The sequence below is a fragment of the Momordica charantia genome (genome assembly GCF_013281855.1).
Source record: "Momordica charantia cultivar OHB3-1 chromosome 6 unlocalized genomic scaffold, Mcharantia_2.0 BLBB01000006.1, whole genome shotgun sequence".
NCBI classification, from domain to species: Eukaryota; Viridiplantae; Streptophyta; class Magnoliopsida; order Cucurbitales; family Cucurbitaceae; genus Momordica; species Momordica charantia.
Genome location: NW_028275164.1, coordinates 1,421,895 through 1,445,189, shown reverse-complemented (window position 1 = coordinate 1,445,189; position 23,295 = coordinate 1,421,895). Strand labels below are relative to the sequence as shown.

General features: G+C 35.2%; 3 protein-coding genes, 1 long non-coding RNA gene and 1 other non-coding gene across 10 annotated transcripts; 1 reads left to right on the top strand and 4 right to left on the bottom strand.

Moving 5' to 3' along the window:
• Positions 1-3,472: 3,472 nt before the first annotated feature.
• On the bottom strand, positions 3,473-4,696 carry LOC148210542 (uncharacterized). The gene is made up of 2 exons (XR_015791734.1): positions 4,556-4,696; positions 3,473-4,032 (listed from the first exon to the last, which is right to left on the bottom strand). It is a non-coding gene; the product is annotated as an uncharacterized LOC148210542 (long non-coding RNA).
• Positions 4,083-11,615, top strand: ICS2 (isochorismate synthase 2). 2 transcript variants are annotated; one of them, XM_022279193.2, is made up of 15 exons: positions 4,083-4,860; positions 4,941-5,141; positions 8,205-8,449; positions 8,538-8,655; positions 8,773-8,889; positions 8,990-9,136; positions 9,250-9,339; positions 9,553-9,621; positions 9,954-10,072; positions 10,187-10,244; positions 10,589-10,699; positions 10,788-10,872; positions 11,153-11,250; positions 11,363-11,455; positions 11,556-11,615. In XM_022279193.2, the coding sequence occupies exons 1-15, from the start codon at positions 4,735-4,737 to the stop codon at positions 11,607-11,609; spliced, it is 1,731 nt and encodes a 576-aa protein (XP_022134885.1). In that variant the 5' UTR covers positions 4,083-4,734; the 3' UTR covers positions 11,610-11,615. The 2 variants fall into 2 exon arrangements, with proteins under 2 accessions (XP_022134885.1, XP_022134886.1); XM_022279194.2 differs by having other exon boundaries at positions 4,086-4,860; positions 9,250-9,324.
• A 676-nt stretch (positions 11,616-12,291) lies between these two features.
• Positions 12,292-15,425, bottom strand: LOC111007037 (hypersensitive-induced response protein-like protein 1). 3 transcript variants are annotated; one of them, XM_022279198.2, is made up of 6 exons: positions 15,008-15,425; positions 14,174-14,371; positions 13,635-13,755; positions 13,415-13,506; positions 13,237-13,333; positions 12,292-12,831 (listed from the first exon to the last, which is right to left on the bottom strand). In XM_022279198.2, the coding sequence occupies exons 2-6, from the start codon at positions 14,360-14,362 to the stop codon at positions 12,470-12,472; spliced, it is 861 nt and encodes a 286-aa protein (XP_022134890.1). In that variant the 5' UTR covers positions 14,363-14,371; positions 15,008-15,425; the 3' UTR covers positions 12,292-12,469. The 3 variants fall into 3 exon arrangements, with proteins under 3 accessions (XP_022134890.1, XP_022134889.1, XP_087981880.1); XM_022279197.2 differs by having other exon boundaries at positions 15,123-15,422; XM_088125754.1 differs by lacking the exon at positions 15,008-15,425 and adding an exon at positions 14,507-14,922.
• Positions 15,426-17,444: 2,019 nt separating this feature from the next.
• Positions 17,445-17,517, bottom strand: TRNAA-AGC (transfer RNA alanine (anticodon AGC)). Its single transcript has one exon. It is a non-coding gene; the product is annotated as a tRNA-Ala (tRNA).
• A 1,104-nt stretch (positions 17,518-18,621) lies between these two features.
• On the bottom strand, positions 18,622-23,004 carry LOC111007112 (protein NRT1/ PTR FAMILY 4.6). Of its 3 annotated transcripts, none has more exons than XM_022279309.2 (5): positions 22,859-23,004; positions 21,947-22,061; positions 21,594-21,811; positions 20,872-21,312; positions 18,622-19,882 (listed from the first exon to the last, which is right to left on the bottom strand). In XM_022279309.2, exons 1-5 carry the CDS (start codon positions 22,943-22,945, stop codon positions 18,842-18,844), a joined length of 1,902 nt encoding a protein of 633 aa, XP_022135001.1. In that variant the 5' UTR covers positions 22,946-23,004; the 3' UTR covers positions 18,622-18,841. The 3 variants fall into 3 exon arrangements, with proteins under 3 accessions (XP_022135001.1, XP_087981877.1, XP_087981878.1); XM_088125751.1 differs by lacking the exon at positions 22,859-23,004 and adding an exon at positions 22,159-22,315; XM_088125752.1 differs by lacking the exon at positions 22,859-23,004 and adding an exon at positions 22,162-22,298.
• Positions 23,005-23,295: the final 291 nt, after the last annotated feature.

Genomic DNA, 23,295 nt, shown 5'->3' with positions numbered 1-23,295 from the left:
GCTTATATTATAAACTATCTCTTGTGATATTGTGTTCATTTCATTGAATTGGAGTGCATTTCTTTAGACCTCGGCCTTTTGTATGTTCTACCCTTAATGAAATATGACACATTTATTCTAAGAAAAATGTAGGATTCTTAGCATGTTCCGTCAAAATAATGTCTCTTTTAGGTTCACCAATTTTGACCTCATCTCAAACCGAATGCTCATTTAAACTTCTAGGCTCTGATACATTCATGAAATTCTATCTCAAAATCGATTGGCTTTTAGGTGGAATGCTAATAAGTAAAATAGATTGAATATTAAATTACAGTTTTCAATTTGACTTTAAAAGGTATAGTAAATATTGGAAAATATATTTTGATAATTTTATATGATGTGCGTGTTAGCTTAGTAAACTATATAATTAATTGTTAAATAGCAACATGACCTATATATCTATATCATTGCGTATTTGACTTGAGCAACATGGGGTTCATCAAGTTTTAAATGTTGGACACTATATTTGACCAAACCCCACACATTAATTACGTATGCGGAGGGTTTGGTATGCGCTCACATAATTAAAAAAAAAACCATAAATTAAAATTTGAAATACAATATTATTATTATTGGATATTTACACGTTTTAAATCACCTTTGTTAAAGCGAGTATAGTTCAGCGATAATTGATATATACTTCCAGTTAAGAGGTTGTAAGTTCAAATCTCAACATGCGTTGTACTAAAAAAATCCTTAATCACTTTTAATATGAAGTAATTTTTTAAGAAAATGACAAATGAATATAGTTTAAAAATATATAGGTAGACCTTTAGAAAATATACAAATTAAATTATAAACCACATTTTGTAAATCTCATTCATAAACGTGTGATAAAGTATATATATAGTCCATCAGTAATGTGATCCAAGTCTCACATTTGTTTGATATAATAAGTGATGAATATCTCGTCTTCATTGGTACAAAGATCTTAGAGTGAAATCAAAATGCGAAATTATATGAAGAGTTTATGTCCAAATTATGTGAATATTAATATTACATTATTGTAGAGATTAAGAAGATGTATGTTTGACTTAGCCAATTGTATCGGTAGACTCGAGCGTCGAACGATAAAATGGTGAACTTCAAAACAAATGTAACATATAGTCATATCACAAAATTCGATTTTTTATGAAATATCCCATAAGAAAATCAAAACCCTCTTTACAACAATACAATGTCAACTGTATGAGATATGCTTCAGAAAGATTTCTCCCAAGAGTCTCATATTTGTCCATTGACCATTTCAATAAGATATCTCCTTAGGATCAAATTCTAACCCCAAATTGGATATGAGAGGAAAATAAGAAAAAACAGAAAAAGAAGAGGAAATTGAAAGAAACAAAATTGGTGCTAGATATATAAAATAGAACTCTCCAACATATCTACAGTGATATGATATTGCCTACATTGATCATAAGTCTTCGGAGTTTTATTTTTTTCATTTAAAAGACTTAATACTTATGAAGATATTGTCACTCACTTATATATTCATTCATGTTCTTCTCTTAATTATCTATCGTTGCGGTGAAACTTTGACATTAATAATAATTAGGGAAGGAAATTTTATTATAAAAATGAGATTGGATGAGTTTAGAGGCAATGGATTTGAGGAGTGGACTTTGATGGTGTGAAGATGGTTTTCAACGTTTGTGTGTAATGAAGAAGCCAAGTTGTTGAATAAGAAAAGGACGGTAGCTTTTGAGTTTTGACCCATTTTTATTCATTTTTGTCTTATAATAAGACTTTCATGTTGAAACAGGGCCACTTCAGAAGAAATGTAATGTCTTTTTAAATAATTTCTAATTTTTTTTAACAAATTATTGAAATATACCCAAAAAAAAAAGGCTTGTCATGTCAAAAGAATAAATCCACCTGGTGAATTTAGTGTCTCTCTTGATTAAAACCCTAAGAAAACAAAACTAATTAAATATTCTGTTAAATAAATGAGTTCATAAGCCAATCACATGCCACTATTTTTCTTTTGGAGATTTAAACTCAGGATTTTTTAATCGAAAATAGATGTTTTAATTAATTGAGTTATGCACCCCTTTTATTATTTTATGTTATTTAATATGAATTTAATTAATTTTTTTTATAGTTAAGATAAAACTAAAATATCATGAAAGAAATTGTCATTTCGATGAGCATACTTTCCATCACATACTACGTCATCTCTGATCGACTACGACAAATCGATCAAAATATTCAAAATTTACCTTTAAACTATTTCAAAGCAAAGACTTTTAACTCGTATGAATATATTCTTCTTGCCCTATCCCCCAATCTTGAAGATGATATATCAATTGAAACAAAATTTAAATCGGGTAATAGTTGTTCATTTGATAAATATTTTTTATTGAATTAAATTATATTGCCTTGTTTTTATCAGAGAAGTCACAAAAATTCGTTGAATTTGGGCAGAGAAAGAAACATTTTCACATTTAAGTTTTTAACTAAAAAAGAAATCCAATGGCAATTAGTCAAAATTAATTATGTAGTTGAGTTGACTTGACTAATCATGTTTTTTTTCTTTTTTTGTAAGTTTCATTCTTTTTATATATATATATATATATATATATATATATATATATAATTAGTAATTTTCAGAAATTGAATTGTAAAAGATGTATATAACGTAAATATAGAATATTAGATTTAAGTGGTTTTGAAGAAAACATGTATATATATATGTATGTATATATATTTTTTTTTGTGAGTTTGAAGCCAATGATTTAGGATTTTTGGTATGAAAATAATAATTTTACGGTAGTTTTGTTTATAATTTCCATTTCTTGCGTTTTTTTCTTCTTTAAACTTAAAGATAATATTTATAACAGTTTATAATAATCATTCAATCTTTCTATTCCTTTTAATTACCTCTTATCAATATTGAAAAATATCGTCAATATCTTTTTATACTACCTCAACACTAATATCGCCATTTGCTAATAAATATTATAGGATACTATTGAAAATAACCTGTAATAAAGGGCACATGAAAAGTTTTGTAGGCGGATTTTTGTCGCTTCATAAACTTGGACTCAAGATTGAGCTTATAGCCATGGGCCAAGGCCGGTGTGGCGTGGGAAATGGGCCGAAGCCCGGCCCACCCTTTTAACTCGTGAATGTGGCGCCCCGTTTTACCGAGGCGCCAAATTCAGTTTCCTCATCCTTCTGCTTAAATCCTACTTAGGTGGTTTACCAGTTTAGGGCTTCTGCTTAACTTTCCGATTCCGTCGCCTTCCGCCGTGTGCGATGAGTAATTCCCGTCCGTACGCGATTGTAGGTTTCTTAACTTCGGTGTTATTTTGAGTGTCGATTGAGTTAAATAATTTAGGAGTTGGGATGAAGAATCATGTTCCCATTGTCGAATAATTGTAGTCATCGGAACCCGGTTCCATTTTGATTGAGTTGGGTAAAAAGTTCCATGAAAACCCGAAACTGCTCTAAATTTGAGATTATGAACACTTCAAGTGTGTTTACTGATAAGATGAGGGCAAGGATCGGAGTCACAGTGATGTTAATTCATCGAGCAATTGTTACACAAGGTTCTTGGATTTCGGATGAGTGAAGACGTCGGAGATTTGGTTTTGTATTCTTGTAGTTTTGGAGGATCGGAATTCGTGCAGACTTTGATTTGAAATGGGCTTGTTGAACATTCAGGGTCTTTATTTTTTCTGATTGAAGACGATTCCCTGGGCTCTGTTAGCGGAACAACTCGGACTGCTGAGAGTGGAGGAGAGGCAGCAACGGCTTCTTGGATTTCCTGATCAATCAAGAGCACGACACGAATGTACTACGTTTTTGGTCCTTTTTCAAATGCACTGCTACAAAGTAGAACACGTTGGAGCTTATTGGCCCCATGAATCCTCTTCCAGAGATGGGAACAACTGAACGTTTTACCGATACTGCTATTGAGATCAATCAAAAGCATAAGGAAAACAGAGGATTAAGCGTTGTGTTCTTGGAATTCTCCTCATGGTTTATCATCTGCAGAAGGATATATTATCAACATAAGGAGCAGACAAGGATGTTAAATCATAGACATGAATGGCGAAAGAGGGAACCTCAAATCGGTTAGTGTGTCCATAGTTATGCAGCAGAAGTTAGTCTTAGACCATGATAGTTATATACTAAGATTGTGTTATTGTGGGTGTTTACATGTTTAATAGTTTAGTTCTATTATGCTATACATATATTGCTTCCAAGTGGAAACCCTTTTTCTATTAATGTGAATGTAGCAAAAATCCACGTATCTTCTTAAATCCTATGTCAGTTTGTTTTTTTCTCATCCTTCAGGTAAATGAATCGAGTTCCAAAGCGAACAATGAATTAGGCAGTAAAGCAAACAATTGAACAAGTTTCTCAGTTGGATGGTCTCGTCCTTTTCATTATCGATTCATGTTTTTGCATACATGGGGAATTGTTACAACATGGACAGCATACGCATTACGATGGATTAGCTGTTGACATAAACATAAATCTATTGTTAACTTTGAAATTTCAGTTCTACCTCTTACACCATAGTGAAAAGATGGTTGATATTGATACTGAGGTGCAGCTTTTCAGATATTTGGGGTCTTGATTTCGATGACTGCAAGTATAAATATATATGTATTTTGGAATATTGGGCGTCATATTGCGAAAGTAAAGACTAATAAAAGTAGGAAGAGTTGATTTCTCTCTCAAGTGATGGCAGCAGTTGGCGGAGGTGGGCTGAGTTTGGGCCATTGTTCCAAGGATGGAGCAGAATCGGTCAGAATTGCTTCTCCTCATCAAGTTTCCACTACCGGACGGTGTCTTCGGTTTCGCCCCCATGTGAGTCGCCGGCCAGTTGCGGTGTCTTCCGCCGTTCATCTCTTTTCTGCCTCTAACAATGTGAACTGATTTGTTGGCAGGGGCGGCGGCGGGTGTGTTCTGAGTCGTCGTCAATGGATGGGTGCCGGGGGGAGCCCGAAGTGCCAGTCGGAACAATCGAGACACGGAATCTAGCGGCAGCTCCGACGGCGAAATTGGCGATGGAGAGTCTGAGGGCGGGGGTGTGGAAGTTGAAATCGGAGGCACCGCCGGCGTTTGGTTCAGGGATTGTTCGGCTCCAAGTACGCCTCCAAATCTCTTTCGATAGTTCCTTCACCCATAGATTTTTCTTATCTCTTCCCTCTAACTTCTAAGTGGGCTACTGCCATCTGGCTGTAACGTTAGATTAGATTATTGCATTTCTTATCTTGCCCGGATAGAATGACACTAAACCCCAATTATTAGGAGTGCTATTGGGACTGAGGAAGCTAACTAACCCTTCTAATTAGTTGAGAATTTTGTGGACTTCATTTCATTTTCCATTTTAGAAAAGAAAAAAACGAGGTGGAGACGAGGAATAGGGTGGGAGCCAGGACTTATCCCCACCTCCGCCTCACCGAGGAGCCTAAACGGAGATTTTCTGTCCTTGCTCTAGTCAACATCCTTACTAATTATGTCGATTCCCTACCTTGTTCTAGTCAACGTCCCTACTAATTATGTCGTTGATAAGATGTCATGAGAAATGGAAGAGGCTTTCAATTTTATGTGATTGGCTAAAAAATGGAAGAAAACTTGTCTTTTCACGTCATTAAAATCACTCCACTTTATTCTTTTGACCCACCCTTTAGGTTGTAGCATGCAGGTACCATTGAATCATATTTTAAAGTAATGATGTAATTAATGTCATAATCATTTTTTAGTTTAACGTGTAGTGGTGAGAATCTCAACTTACAATCTTTTAGTCGAAAATAGGTATCTTGACCGTTTAAATTGTATGTCTCAACGAGTTTAAAACTTCCGATTTGTTTAAGTTTATACTCACCGGAATGAAATTGAATAGTATCATTTTGTGGGCATTGACTTTTTTGTTGTGTTGGATATGTTTTAGTTGGATTTCAACAAATTTTTTTTCTTTTTTGTTTATTGGATGTTAAGCTTGGGTATTTATGGTTCAATTAGGGCGTGATCTTGAGTTTTTTTTGATGTTGAATTTCACTGGATTTATTGGTTTGTTGTTGATTGATCTTTTGATTTGGTTTCGAAGTGGTATTAATTGTACCATTTATTTAAATTTAGGATTTAATTTGATGAAATCGAAAGTATAAGGTATAGATAGACAAATTAAATTAATTTGAGCATAGTTCAACTGGTTAAGGTATATGTTTGTGACAAAAGGGTCGTGAGTTTGAATTTCTACCCTCACTTGTTGTTTTATTAAAAAATAAAATAAGAAAAAGACAAACTAAGGTTAGTATAGGGGTAAAATATAAATTTTTTTCAAACATTTTTTACTATTTAAAAAGTCACGGAAACAGATTAAATATTTAAAACTATAGGAATGGATGAAACCTAACCTACACTCCTTATAAAAAGTCTTCATCTTTGTATTTGGGAAGAAAACTTTGCACTATGTTGGAAGTAAACTTTCATAAATTACAGGTCACTCAAATATATAAATTTAGTCCCCTAATCCAGCCTTTGTATCATCACTTGAAAGTTCTACAATTTTAGTTTTTCCCTGCTTCTCCTTTATTTTAGCTTAAATTGTAAGCTTAGTCACTGAACTTGGTCGGACTAGATGTCGTGTCTATCTAGTCCATAGTCTATATACTTTAAAATATTTTTAATAGGTCTCTAAATTTTTAGAGTTATGCCTATTCAGTCCATATCCTTTAAAAATATTTTAATGAGTTCTTGAAACTTCAATTTTGTGTCTAACTACTATTATAACAAGCCAATGTGATTTACTGAAGAAAAACAACAAAAAAAACAAGCATGAAACTGTCTAAAATCAATCCACACACCTGTAATCCCTAAATAGTATAGTCAATGTGTGTCACATTAATGACAAAATATAAACTTTATAACAAAGATTCGTTAGACACAAAATTTAAACTAAAATGACTAGATTAACAAAATCTTGAAAGTTCAGTGATGCATTAGAAATTTTTTAAAATATAATATTTGAATAGACACAAGTATACAAATTTAGGATCTAATCTATAGTTTTTATCTATATTGTTATTATCGAAAAAGTGAGTATAGCTCCATGAACTCATTGATATGTTGTACTTGGGAAAAAAAATCTACATGGTAATTATCTTAGAAGGATTTCCATTTGCATTCTTTCCAATAAAGTATTTAAATTTTCACGTGGCACCTATAATGCTATATTTCATTTAGTGAAACGTATATATATTAATGAGCTCTAATTATCTATAAATAGACTTAAATATGGGTTTGACTGCAGAATTTCTTTCTTTTAAAAATTCTCCCTTCAAATTTTAACCACTCTCAATTTTTCTCAATATCTTTGATGGTTTTTATAAGAAAACTCAACGACTCGAAATCCACTGACCTCATCCAAATTGCATGTGTTTGGTTGGGTTAGATTTTTTCGTTTTACAAGTTCTCTTAAAATTAGTTTTGATTGAATCAAAGTAATCCAAAATTATTTTTAATTAAAAAGTATCTTTTAGTTAAGATAAAATTACATGGACATATATCTATTTTAGTTTTTTTTTTTATACTATACTATTTTAGTTTTACTTCATTAAATACTTCATTTTATATTTTTCTAGTACTATTTGTTCCTACCAAATCCTAAACAAATAATTCGAACAACTGAAATTGATCCAATTCAAATATAACAAATTTGGATTGAATTCATCATCTAACAATGATGATTTTGGTCTAATAAATTTGCATCCGGGATAATTGAGTTGGATGAAAAAAATCTCTTGACCTTGGAATTGTTCGTACAAAGTAATTTTTTTAATACATCAATATGTGAGGAGGATTCAAATCACGATCATATAATTATAGATATATATGTTAGAGCCTATAGTTTAAATCTCATATACAATACAACATTTAAACAAAAAGTTAGAACAAAAATAAACCACATTTAAAAATATTTAGAGACTAAAAGTAAAGTTCTATAATTTAGTAATAAAAAATCAAAAGAAGTTTGATATATTAAAATAATTTTGAAACCTAAGTTGCATTATTTATCTGTACGGTGGTTCAGCTTTGGAAGTTGAGTTCGAGATTCTTTCTTCTTCCCTGAATAGTGAATACACCCATTATCTGTTTTTGCCGCGAAAGATAACTACTTTTTGAGACTGAAGGAGATCTTTTTGAAGGTGCCAATTCAACAGCAAATTCAAGCAATTGATTGGCTTCGTTCTCAGCCCCAGATTCTTCCCCGCACCTTCTTCTCCGGCAGAAGCAGAACCCTCGCTTCTGGCCCTCTCTCCGCCGACAGCATTTACAATGGCCACCATCCCTTCAACCACCACCGCCTCGTCAGCGTCGCCGGTGTGGGCTCTGCCGTCGTCTTCTGTCGCCTTCATCAGTTTTCATACACCGATTGGACGTCCATAAAGAGGTAAACTTATTTTGCCTGGAGTTTTATTCTGCCATCTGTTCGATAAAATGCCTTCGAGGGTCATGTTCTCTAAATTATAAAATTGAAGGTTCCTGTCAAAGAAATGCCCCTTGATTCGTGCTTACGGAGCTATTCGCTTTGATGCACGGGCCAACGTATCGTCTGAGTGGGAGCCGTTTGGCTCGTTTTACTTCATGGTCCCTCAGGTAGCGATTATGTTTTTTAAAATCTCGTTTATCACGCAACTGGCTAATGGGTCGGTGGGCTACGTCTTCTTTATAGAGCGTATTTTAATTGTTCTCAACTGGATACAAAAATGGCAGGTTGAGTTTGATGAATTCGAAGGAAATTCGATGCTCGCTGCTACGGTTGCTTGGGATCATGCCTGTTCTTGGACTTGGGAAAATGCTGTTGAATCCCTTCAATCGACAATCCGACAGGTTCGTTTATGTGATACAGTTTGATTCTCTGTGCATTGTATTGAAAGGAATAATATTTTCCCATAGACAATTCCTTGCTTTTAAATGTTTTGTAATTCAGGTTTCTTCTAATATTGTCAAACTACAACGAGATCTTCCAGAGGTATTCATACTTAGGCACAATCACGTTCCCAGCAAAACATACTGGGATCTTGCAATTCACAGAGCCTTGCAAATGATTGACAGAAGCAACTCAGAACTCACGAAGGCATTCACCACTGATTTTCTCTCTCGCTCTCTGTCCACAGGAATGTACAAATTTCATATTTTCTTTTTCTATTCGCCATCATAATTGGTTTTAATGTTATTTACTAAATTTAGGTTGTACTTGCACGTAGTACCCGAATAGTGACGAGTGTCGATATTGATCCTGTTGCATGGGTAGCATGTTTACAGGTAGCCTATATGATGGTACTTCAATTCTCTGTGAATATTACGTTTTTTTAGTTCAACAATGTGAGAAGTGGATATTTGAACATTTAACTTTTTAAAATAGATGTATAATACCTTAATTAGTTGAGTTATGCTTTTTAAAATAGATGTATAATACCTTAATTAGTTGAGTTATGCTCCTTTTTATGCAGCAAATTTGTTTCTTTCTGAATCTAGTTTTAACCGTATCAGGTAGAGGGAAAAAACTCTTATCAGTTTTGTATCCAGCCATCTAATGCTCCAGCCTTCATAGGTAGCACGGTAAGTTTGATTTGTTATCTTGTTATAATATTGCGTATGCTTCTTTTATCTCAGTTACTGTTTCATTTTGTGACAAAATTTGAAGAACCTTCTGTGATGAATTGGAGATTTGTTTGTTATGAAATGGAGAACGTTCGAAAGTAACTTGAACTCTTGTAATACAGTGCCGAAGGTTGGATATTAATGAAAGATGTTTTCAATTAGTTTTCTACTCGTCTGGCTTATACCAAGCGTCCATTTTGTAACAAGTTTAACTACAAATTCGTGGAAATGTTAACCCTTCTTTTTTTAATTGTTTACTAATTGTTTTGACTTGGATATATTTGTAACAGCCTGAGCGACTATTCCATAGAGAAGGACTTAGCATTAGAAGTGAAGCCTTGGCTGCAACTCGTGCGAGGGGCAGATCAGCCATTGAAGACCTTAAAATAGAAAATGATTTGCTTTCCAAGTTAATTTCATCTCTAAATTCTTATTTTTTTTTACTCAATGGTGCTATTATCCTGTTGTCTCAAACAAATGTGCAGAGGACAGGAGTTTCACTAACTCTACTTTCTATCTGCAGCCCAAAGGATGACCTCGAGTTTTCTATTGTGCGGGAAACCATGAAGAAGAAGTTAGAGGTAAGTTTGAGCGTGTCTTGCTACCTTCTTTTCTGTTGATGACATCAAAGAAACTTAAGTGGCATGTTATTGTGCCCTGATAAGCCCCCTATTATAACAAGTTTTGTACTTAGTTGCTATGTGCTACCATGATATTTGTAGTGCTTCCAAACAATGAATTGTTTCTCTTTTATATCTTCGTATTTATGTGCTAAACATTATTACATGCACTTCACCATAAGTCCCGCAAGAATGAAGAGAGGACAATATTACAAGAATATTGCAGATTTTTAGCAGCCTAACACCTATCTCCTAGTTCCAAATGGTACGAGAAATTTGAGTTGTTACCTAAATGATGTTTGTAGGCTGTATGCGATGCAATAATTGTTGAACCACATAAAGCAGTACGAAAACTTCCAAGAATACAACATTTGTATGCCCAACTGGCAGGCAGGCTGAAAAGCGAGGAGGATGAGGTAAAAATCACCAAAAATTATGTTCCCTGTAAACTATTGTTCCCCGACGAGAACATACAGTTCTAACTCTTCTTTGCTGCTTAAAAAGTTTGAAATTTTATCAACACTTCATCCAACTCCCGCCGTTTGTGGATTGCCAACAGAAGAGGCTCGACACTTAATTGCAGAAACTGGTAGGTGAACTTTGGCTGTAAGATTCATGGGGTTGCCATACTAGATTTTTACTCTTGCTCGTAAGTGAACATACGAATAGGTTAGGTCGGTTTGTTCTCTCTATAAACTGCTAGAGGTACTTTATATTATCTCGCCCAGTTTCATCAATGGTTTTCTTCAAATGCTGATTTGGGGTCTTTAATTTTATCGTATGCCAAATCTGGGATTGAAAAGACGAGCTATCTTCACTCTTCACCCGTCTGCTTGCATTTAAGAAACTTGGGAAATTTTATGGTGCAGAAATATTTGATAGGGGGATGTACGCTGGGCCTGTTGGTTGGTTTGGAGGAGGACAGAGTGAGTTTGCTGTGGGCATCAGATCAGCATTAGTGGAGAAAGTAAGATGGCATCTACCATATGAGCTAAACAAACTTAAATACTTGCGTTGCATTTTTACTCTTTTAAATTTTCTGAAACCTTGACGTTGCCATAACCATTCTTTGATTTCAGGGTCTTGGTGCCTTGATCTATGCCGGAACAGGGATAGTAAAAGGAAGCGATCCGTCTTCAGAGTGGGATGAACTGGAGCTCAAAATATCTCAGGTATTCATCATTCAAAATGGAACGTACATTATTTAGTCTTGAAAATGCTCATTTGTAACTCAATTTTAGTTCCACATAACTTTGATCTGCATATTTGTAGGTCACCAGGTCGCTTAATCTAGAAGTGGCACAAGCACCCAAAATTGATTGGTGAAACAAGGTCAGTCTGCAGCTCTATTTCAGAAGTGTGGCTTGTTTCCACTGCCTCTTTGAATAGTTTTCACTTTTGATTGAAAATTGTATCTCGGGATGTTTCAATCTGAAGATTATTTATTTAATATATGCGTTTCCTGTGACAGAAACAACGAACAATGATTAGATTTGCATGAGTTTTGGGTAAAAGATCTGAAGAAGTTCTGCAGGTATCTAGTGAGTGACACTAAGCCTCTATCTATAAGCTTTCTTTTCAGCTTCCTGCCCGCGATGCCTCGTTGGTCAGGAAATGGCTCATTGGTTAAAGCTTCGGCTGTTTAAATCACCAGGCCAGATACATATTCATATATTTCGATTGCTGCTTGGTTGAAATAATCGAATGTTGTAGGCCAAAGATTCAGTTTGTAGTTGAAAATTCCTTTTTGGGCCAATTTTGTCTCAAACAAAACAATCGAGTCAAGGGTGTTCAGAAAAACTGTCGAAAGTTAATTGTATGAATAATCTGGAGAGGAATAATCTTTGCAACATCTTGTACAAGAGACCGTGACCAATCAATTAAACTAAAAACAGACCTTGTGAGATAATTCAGATCCAGATTCTTCGAGTTTCTTGTTCTGGATTGCAAAAATTAGCAGTCACTGTAAGAACAGGATTTCCAGTGGAGAATGTCATGGAAGCATTCATTGGTAGAGAAATATATTTCCATACGAAGTAGAGAAACCACATGAAAAAAGTATTAAGAACAATCTTTAAAGCTCAAATGTAAAATCATCAACAGTTGAGAACAGAAAATCATAACACACACTAAACAATACCACCTTATAGACAGACATCAACATTGTAACATAGTAGAGGGTTGGACTAGTGAGAAGAAGCACCACCCTGAAGAAGTCCATCGCGAATTTGCGATGCGACGTCACGAACAGCACCGGGTCCATGAGGTATAAACACAGAAGTGGATTTAGAGGCAGCTCCAATTTCTTTCATGGTGTCAAAGTACTGGGTCACTAGCACCATATCCATAACATCCTTCGCGGTTGTCCCGGGAACGTTAACAGAGAAGCCCAGCACACTGTCTCTTAAACCATCCACAATTGCCTGACGCTGCCGAGCAATACCCAACCCAGACAGGTACTTGGCTTCAGCTTCACCTTCAGCTCGCTTAATCTGCAAAATTTTCTCAGCTTCCGCCTTCTCATTTGCAGCCACCCTTAATCTAGCAGCTGAAAACACATCCAATAATAAACAAAATCAATTATCACCAAAATGTCTGGTGTAGAATAGAAAGTGGAAGGTTTTGATCTTAACCATCAATACAACAGTTTACTATGCATTCTTACTTTGGTGACCAGAGCAATAGTCAATAGTTGGGCAATGTGTCCGTGTCCAATACATAACAAGCAATATCTCATATGTTCAATACTCGACGTGTGTCGAACATTCATTGTTGGACAACTTTTTTGATATAAGCATATGATAATAAATGAACTATAAGATGTTAAATAAAATAACTTTTCACATTGTATAGAACTCTGCCATTTGATCATTTCATGCTACTAAATAGACATTTCCAATTCACAAGCATGGATAATAATAACCTCAACTAAGCTTGAGACTTGAAGTATTACCAGCATTAATTTCATTCATTGCTCTCTTAACATGCTCGTCTGGTTCTATATCGACAATCAGGGTTTGTACAATCTCAAAACCATAAGCCGACATAGCCTGAAAACAATAATCCAGAAATTGTAAGAAAGCTGGAATTTGTTTCATAACCACTAATATTGAACAAGCAAAAAGGATTACCTTCTCAAGTTCATCTTCTACAGCTTTGGCTATATCATTTTTCTGCTCAAAGGCATCATCCAAGTTGAGCTTTGGAACACTTGCTCTGATCACTACAATATGCAAGAAGTTTCCTAAGTTTAGAGAAACGTGTCGACAAAATATGACAAAAGAAAACATCAAATCAGCTTTACAAGTACATAACCAATAGGTTTAGCAGGAAAAAATAATTGGAGTATACCATCAAAAACGTAAGCCTGGATCTGGGACCTTGTATTGCTAAGTTTGTAGAATGCATCGTTTGCTTTGTCTGCCAATGCTCGATATTGAATAGAGGCAACGACATTGACAAATACATTATCCTAAAGAACAAAATCACCTCAAATTTTAGTAACTAGGCACCATTTAAGTCCTCAGATTGAATAATATACAAGGACCAAGGTAGAGAAGCAGTTATAAGTAAAGTAACTACATTACAAGCCAAGTCTATATGTTTTTGCCTCAGCAAAGCACATGGAGAGAATATGGGGCTCTTTAGACATTGAGTTTTGAAACTGTTTTTTGTTTGAGAATATGTTTCAGAGACTGTCTTTTAGAGTGTTTCTTCCTTTCTTAGTTTTCATAGATATACTGCGTTTTAGAACAAACAAATTTATTCTTCCTTCAACAACTAACGAGTAGCGATTCAAGTGCATAAAAGCACTCCAAATAGTCAATAACCTGAATGATGAGACGGAAATGGTACCATCAAATTTTAGAATAAGATTGGCAAACGCAAACCTTTGTTTTGGTCTCACATCGCACATCCAATTGTTGCAACCGGAGAGACAGGTCGCCAGCGATCTGAGCTCCAAGAAACCAAGGCAAGCAATGGCATCCTGGCTCAAGAACTTCCTCAAATTTCCCAAACCTCTCCCTTATAGCTACAGTTGATTGGTCCACTTGCACACAACAAAATAGATTACCCATATCTTCAACCTTCGCAAAAAGCAAAAACAGAATCAGATATTTGGACTCACAAAGAAAATCTGTAAAAACCAATGAACTATGACAACCAAAGTTACAAGCTCCTTTTGGTTTAAGCTTTTCTCAATGATTTAAACAAACACACACCTCAAAACTAGCAGGTGAGCAAGAAAAAACAGCTTTGTCAAGTTTAGAAGTTCATAGAAAGACCACCAAATAATGAGTAGAAATCAGTATATTAAAGTAAATTGCCTTTCGTTTTAGTCAAACTTTTCATAGAATTAAACGATATCCCCAATTGATGCAGATAATAAAGGTAAAGTAAATATATTAAATCCAAATATTTGAGCAGCAACCACAACTTGCAAAGCTGGCAATGGAAGACTCCAAAAAACAAAACATTCCAAAAACACAAAACATTCCCAAAAAAAATACGTATCCCCAGACGCAAACACATTCCAAATATAAAAAATTTTGTAACAGAGTGGGGAAACCTCAAAAACACCGTCGAAGATACAGGAAATAGTAGTTTATGGAGTTGTGGTGATGCAAAAAGGAATTAGATTAATATTTTTGAAAAGGAAAAGGGTTAACGAGAATTTCAGAGATATGAAATCAAGGATATGCCAGGAACAGAAGAAGACGCACCAAACAATCAAATCCGCGGGGAGAAAAGAAGAAACAGATCCAGACCCAGAACCAGAAGCTGGCAATGGAACCATAAATCTTAATTTGAAAGCAAGAGAAAGAAGGAACGTTGTACCTTTCAGTTTGTCTTCACCCTCACAAATCACAGTGCGCTCGAAATTAATGGGGGTTTCAAGAATAGAATAGAGATTATAGGAATGGGTCGCTCATGGAATTTTGATCAGCACCCAGAAATGTAGAAGTAGAAGGGGACGGGCCCTCTTGACTTTAAGGAAAATGAGCTGAAATTTCCCAAAGTAAACGGGGCCGAATTGTTTCCTTACAATTCTTCTTCTGTGAAAGATCTTTATTCGTGACTGAGTTTCTCGTGAGTTTGGCTGCAACTAAAATTGCGAAAAGAAACAGGATTTTTCTAAAAAAAAAATATCTTTTTTTCTTTTCTGTTTGGTTCACAACTATAATTTTTCCACATATAAAATAATGAATTTGACAGACGAGGGCCGAGGATCACTGCAATTAAACTTATCCATATGATCATCTCCTAAGAGGAAATATTGGGATTTTTGACCCATTTTTTAATTGGTTTTTTATCCATTTTTTGAAAACTCTTACTTGTGACTCATTTTTGCCTCTTTTCACTTTATGACTTTATAAAATTACTAAATATCTTCGTTTAATTAAAAGAATCAATTATAAATTTGAAAAATCTAATTTTTAATTTGAAAAATCAATTACAAATTGGAAAAAAATCAAACTTTTTATTTGAAAAATCAATTATGAATCTAATATGCAAAAAATATATTAAAAAATTATTGAAGTATTAAATATTTAATTGTTAATATGAAAAATCAAACTTGCAGGGTGAAACACAAGACTTCATAAATGTCCAAATTTAATTAAAAAACAAAGTCAAGCATAAATGTCCGAGATTTAATCAACCAATAATAAATGTCCAACTTTGAAAAAATTGCATCGGGATAGCACACAATTCCATTTTTTTATTTGGGAATTTATTTTTGGCTATTTTTGTTAATTAAATTCCGACATTTATTCAATCTTTACCCTAGATTCATAGAATCTTGACTTTTAAAAAAATTAAATTTGACATTTATACGATTTTCAATCAAATTAAAAAGTTAGATTTTTTTTTTCATATTAGGTTCATAATTGAAAAAAAAATCAAGAACGATCGACATTAATTTACTTATAATTTTCCTTTTTCCAAAATTTTGACAAATTTTGTTAGGATGGAAAAGGAAATCGAAAGTAAAAAGTGAAAAAGAGAAGAGAAATGTTGGAGAAATAGAAAGTTAGGAAAAAGGAAAGCTGTGGGGGTATTTTAGTCTATACGTAGGGTGACAAATGAGAGTTTTTTAAAGATGAGTACAAAATTCAACTTAATTATTGGAAGAGGTAACAATTCCAATTAGCCAATGCAGACGAGGGCCGAGGATGACTAAGCAATTAGACTTATCCATATAGCCATCTCCCAATTTAAGCAGTCGAACAAAATAACTATTTGTTTTCACCTCTTCATCTTCGATTCTCCTGTTACAGTAATCAAATTAGATGTCAAATTGTTTGACTCGTATATTTTCAATTAAGAAGTTGTGAGTTTAGTCATCCTCCCCACATGTTATGTTAAAGAAAATAATAAAAGTAGATGTTTCACTACCATGAACTCGACTTTGTAGTAATTAGCACATGTCTCTATCAAGAGTTCGTGAGTTTGAATCCTTCCAAATTCTCTTTTATTATACTCAATTGATCAACTGACTTGAGAGTTGGAGCATCACATTTCCCTGTTTTAATAAAGAAAAATAAATATGTTATACTAGTAACTATATGTATCAATGCTCTTCTTTTATCGTTAATTAATGTGATCGCCCACTGAATATGCGGGGAAGTGAATTGTAATTTATTTTTAAATAATGATTTTTTTTAATTCTACCTTAGAACTTATCTCTAATGTGAATCTGTCCAGATATTTAAGGTTATAGCATATTAAAATTCATAACAAATATTCCAAAAGATTCTTTCTAGTTTGATAACTTTGTAAAATACATTGGATACCCATCTCACAAGGAACAAAAGTGGCAAAGAAAAATCGTACGACTTTTTTAATAACGAAAATGACAGACAACAATATTTTAACCCTACAATCATTAGAAGGTAGGAATATGTCAAGATATTTAAAGTTATTATATAGTTTCATGTTATAAAAACTATCCAGGAGTGTTTTCTTAATGAAAGGAAGATAAAACAATATAATTTTTTAATCCAACAATATAATCATAAAATCACTCGCAATAATATTATATATAGGTATTATGCAGTAATTTTGTATTCTAAAATCTATTTTCAAGTAGGTTCAGTTAGATTTCTTTTTTAATGCGTCAATAACTTGATAAAAATTATAGAATTTTCTTTCCAAAAATGGAGATGCGGGGTATCGATCCCCGTACCTCTCGCATGCTAAGCGAGCGCTCTACCATCTGAGCTACATCCCCAATGATGTCCAACAATATTTCTTTTTGTTTTTTTACCTTTAACCAACTGGCTCGTGACACTGGAAAATTATGAGATTATAATCCCATTTAATTTCCACGGCCCTACACTATTTGATATTCTAAATAAGTCGGAAGAATTTGGGCCATATCGGAATGGGGCTGTATGTTGTAGAAAAATCCCAAACTTGGGAATTGGGGTATTGACTTCTAAAGAGGCATAGGGCAAAGGCATCATTTGAAAGTTGGAATTTGGACGAGTCTCAATGGTGAAAATGAAAGATACTATTTTATTTTGCATAGGGACCCTAAAGAAATGCAATAATTTGATTTAATTGAATATAAATATTAGATATCCAATATATAAATTAATTTTATCCAATTCATCAACTTAAACTTCTCGGTTGAGTGATATTTTTTTATGGTATCAGAGCGAGATTCGACCCATCAACTTAACCTTTTGGGTTGAGTGGTGGTTTATTCATCCTTAACAACAAACAAACTAATAATGGATATTCGTAGACTTCTTTTATTGGCCATGTTGTCGATGTTTTAGCATCTGCCTTCTTAGCCACCCGCTTGACTGATTTAGTCATGGTGATGAGTAGTTTTATCATAGTTGGGAAAGCCGCTCTTGGGATATTTTTATTTCGACAAACTATCTCAATTGGGTCTAAATCTTATGAACAATATGATATATATCCTAACTAGTGATCTCTCACCGAGTATGAGTATTATTATGTTTTGATCACTATTATATTTTTTATTAGGAGAAGAAATTAATGATCACTATTATTTTTTTTATTTGGAGAAGAAATTAATATATAAAGGGGAGAGTACAAAAACTTTTTCTTATTTTCAAATTTGAAAACCCAAATTTTCTAATATTTTGCCTATTGTCACTTTTGTGTATAATTCTCTCACGGTCACGATACATTAAAAATTGGAAAATTTTCATTTTTTCCCCTGTTTAATGTTCAAATTATTTGAAATTTTGCTCTTACAAGAGGAATAATCTAGAGAGAGAAGAAGATTGCTATTTTGCTTATTTTACCATTATTATTATTATTATTATTTTCTTACCATTGTCCCTGAAAATTTAATGCAGATTGGCAACTACTATTATCCGATTATATTTATATGAATTTGGGGTCCTTTACATGAAATTCTAGATTGCCCATCGGGTAACACATGAAAATTCGAACCCACATACATATACATAACATGATGCCCCTCTCGATACATCTCTCTCACTACCACCACCACCACCATCTCAGTTTATTTATTCCATTACACCAAATGAAGAAGAAGAACCACCTCTCAACACTCAAACCACTAAAATGTCAAGAGAATTGCGTTGTTTCTTAAAAGATGGCTCCCCCCCGGTGGACCTGTAGGTGTAGCTGTACCGCTTCGCCCAAAACAGGTAGTGCAAGAAATTGAGGCCGCTCAGCACGCACATCACCCAATAGAACCTCTCCAGATGATAATGGTTCAAGCTACTCCCGTACAGCCATGGCGCCACCCCACAGGCCTTGGTCACCCCATTGATGACCGTCACCAGCACCGAGCTGAAGTAATACCCCATAGCCAACGACGCCCACGACAGTGCCGTCGCCAAAGACCTCATGCTCACCGGCGCTTCCGTGAAGAAAAACTCCATCATCCCAGCCAACGAGAACAAATCCGCCGACCCCAGAAACAAGTACTGCAGCGCCACCCAAAGAAACGTCATTGGCAGAGGCTCCGCAGAATCCAGCATCCCCCTTTTCACCGCCAGGTTCTTCCTCTTCGTTTCCACTAGAGCTGCCACCGCCATCGCCACTACAGACAGGAACAGCCCTGTCCCGATTCTCTGCAGTTGGGTTATCCCCATTTCGGTTCTGGTCACTTTTCTGGCGATTGGGACTATGACGTGGTTGTAGGCCGGGGCGAGGATCATGATGAAGAGGACTGGGAAAACCGGGAGAGAGGCGGGGGGGACCTTTAGGGAACCCAGTTTGGTGTTCATTGTGGCGGCTTGTTGGACGGAGAATGTGGAGAGCTGGGCGAGGCAGCAGTTGAGCATTATGGTGGACCCGAAAATGGGGAATGTTCTTACTACTGCTTTGGCTTCTTCTACTTGTTTCACTGTGCATTTTAGAACTTGTGGGTGGTCGGGGTTGTTGATTGCTGCTTTATTCAGGAACTCCAACCCTTGATCTGTTGAATCTTGATCGTCAGATGGGTTCTTTTCTCTACTCTGGCTCTGGATATGGTGATGATCATCGACATCCCTGTCTGAAGAGACTGAACTTGTGGACATACTCATCACAACTTTATTCAACCTCTTTGATTTTCTACAGTTGAAAGCAGCTGAAGCTAGAACCTGTCGGGGAAACAAGTTAAAAGATCGCGGGTTTAGCTCATCTGGTTAATCTTTTTCCTTTCTTGTTTCCCTCTTTTTCAAGAGATTAACAAAAGACATCCCCCTCCCATGGAGGGAAATGGGACAATTCTTTATTTAAAAAGAAACCAGAAAAAATATATTTTTTCTCCATATTTCTCAACAAATGAACGGTGATCAACCAGAGGAGTGTTAATAGACAATCAATTAGGTTATAAGTATTACTCGTAACAAAATTGTGTTTAGTAATTGTTATGGTAGTTTAAAGAGTCAGGTATTTGGTAATTATTTCTTATTTTCTTAAATTTTAAATTTAAGAAATAAAAATTTTTACATGAAAATTAATTTTTAAAATAAAATAATAAAAAATTATTATTATTATTATTATTATTATTATTATTATTATAATATATATATATTAGTATTTAACATTTAAAAGTTTCAATTTAATCTCTTTAAATTTTAACATTTTACCTTTCAATTATATTATTTTTATCACTAAACGTAAAAATTTAGAGGAGGAACTAAGCGATCTAAAAGAGTAAAAATTTCCAACTTCTCCTATAAATTTTTAAGAAATATTATGACTTCTTCTAGTGGTATAATTTCTACCTATTTACTAACTACTATATTAGATAAACTTATCATCCAATTTTAACATTAATAAGGGAAGAGTATAACGGACAAATGTTAAAAACATAAGAGATTTAATTAAAACTTTTTGAAATAATATGGATCAAATTGAAAAAAAAAAATACCCAAACATATAACTTAATTATTTTTTAAAATATTTATTACATAGAAACTAAATTAGAAAATGAGAAATAGAAAATAAAAACAGAGAAACAAGCTTATCGGTAATTGGCATCTCTAATCAAGAGGTCGTAGTTTGATCCCCACCCTACATATTTGTACTAAAAAAACCCTAGAAGAATTGTAACCGGAAATAACAAGAGTTTGAACTTGAGTACCTTGAAGATGGTGGTGATTGGGCTCCCTGCCGGAGTCTTAATTCTGTAAGTAGGCGAACCAAGGAGGAAAATAGGGATAGAGATTACTATTGTAAGAGTGGAGATCCCAAAACCCCACTTCCAGCCTTTGTTATCTTCTATCCACACCACGAGAGTCACAGCAATTAGAGCTCCACAGGAAAGACAGAATATGAAGTAGTTGAAGAATGCAGACCTTTTCTTTCTTCCTTCTAAGGTGGTCCCATCGAACTGCTCAGCCCCATGAGGAGGAAGCGACCCTTTTATCCCTCCGACTCCCAGCGCGGCCAGGTAAAGCCCGGCGAATAACATCACCGCTTCCCCACCCCCAACCCTCCGGCATGGACCGCCGGGTTGATTTGGAAAGCATGTGGGTGGCTTCAGATTTGGTACATGAGCTTGGAGGGTGAGAATTAGCAGACCCTGCAGGCCATACGTTCATGATCTTCAAAATTTGAGCACACTCACAGGTTTCTTTCCCAAAATGGAAACCACCATTGAGGACACGGCATCAGATGCGGGACCAAAAGCACATGAATGATTTGTATGTTTTGGATCCACTAGTGAAATGTCAACTATTGATGTAAAATGGTGACAAAATGCATTTTATTGCAAGTTGCAGGTGCAGATGGAAAAAAAATATATTGAAGCCACGTGCAATCATATTGTAAAGGAAGCAACTTTGGTGGAAAGTAGAAACTCACCAAGGATTCTATTGCAGCACTTATCAAGAAGATAGAATAAGTGGTGAAGAAAGCATCTGCTAGAAAGCCACCAAGGAGAGCGAGAAAGAAAGCTGTGCCCATAAAATTGGTGACAATGTTGGCAGCACCGGATGGAGAATAATGCATGAACTTAGACAGATACAGAACAAGATTGCTTGCATTGGCCAGGTACGCTAGATTCTCCAATACTTCAACAACTGATGTACGTTTGCAGTTGTAAAGAAGAAGAAAGAGAAGATGTAAGTGGCAACTTTTATTCTTTTAAATGAATTTTGACACGCGAATCAAAGACTTGTTGAGAAATGAATATAGTCGGCTGCTTGTATACTGACCCAATACAAAGGAGGCAGCGAGCATCCCTCCATGGCGTCCTCTCACAGCAGGTCTCTTCCTCCAGTCAACATAGTCTTCGTCACAAACGTTCAGCTCATGTTCATCAGTTTCTTCCTATAATGAAGGATAGAGGCAGTTGAGTGTTTAGTTAGAAGAAAGCAAAAAACATAAAAATGAAGGAATAAGTGAGGAAATTAAACTGCGATCCCACCACATGTTTTTCAGCTTCTAATGGAGTCACAGTGATGGAAGACATTCTCTTTTCTTCGGTGGGAAAGTACGGAAATGGACAACTGGCGGGACTCTAAAAGTTTTTAATGAAGAGTTGATTCAGATTTCTCTATTCAAATTGGTTCTAAGAGTAAAATGGGGGGTTGTATTTATAGACTCACAAAATGGCGGTCCAGCCAAAAAAGAAAAATCTAGACTCTTTCGAAAATGACAACTCCCTTTCTTTCCTCTGCTTTTTCACCACACATCTACTGATGTAGTGGTGACAAATATCATCTAACACACAAGGAGAAATGCCCATCGCCATCGGATTCTTTCTGGAGTTTGTTGTTTCAATTTTTACAGTAGGTAATAAAGATTAATTAATGTACGACCCCCATTGATTCAGTTGAAAACTTGAAATTGAAAAGCTATATAATTATATCACCATCAGAACTGAAAGGGAAGTAACAATTCTGCTGTCTAGACTACAAACTTCTATACAACCAGAGGTGTAATCAGCCATTCTAATTCATTATCCATAACACAACATATGAAAGCCAACTCACATCAACATGAAAACTACGCGATTGGTGTAGAACCCATTAGAATAAGACAAGTTGGAATAAGGATATGATGAATCAGGATAATAATATCTCGGTGTTGAAGAAAGAGGGTAAAGGGTTAGGATGAGGGCTCACCACCGCGCCCTGGCCTGCAAGTGGCAAACCAAACCCACTGCAGAATATCATCAAACACATAAAGGGCGAGGGGCCAGGGCCCAGCATTTTGCCGTCTTCTTTCCGACTTCAGTCCTCATGGATGGTTACTTTTCCAAAATGGTTGGGTCTTCAGATGTGGGTTGAAATTGAAATCGTAGTGGGATTCTAGTGTGTTTGTTTGCTGGTGTTGCCGGGTGGAGTCGGTCATCTTTGTGAGGGCACACACGAACGAGTGGACATGGTCGATTCTCATGAACGTGGGAATTAATGTCTGAGCAGTGAACTCCATATTGAAGGGCCGACAGCCTTCAAATCCCAGATGGAAATGGACCCTACCCCAAGCTTTGGTACATCTGATTTTGTATATGGCGATTGGTAGCAGCAGATAAAGGGCAGTGCACTTCCCATTCTCTTGA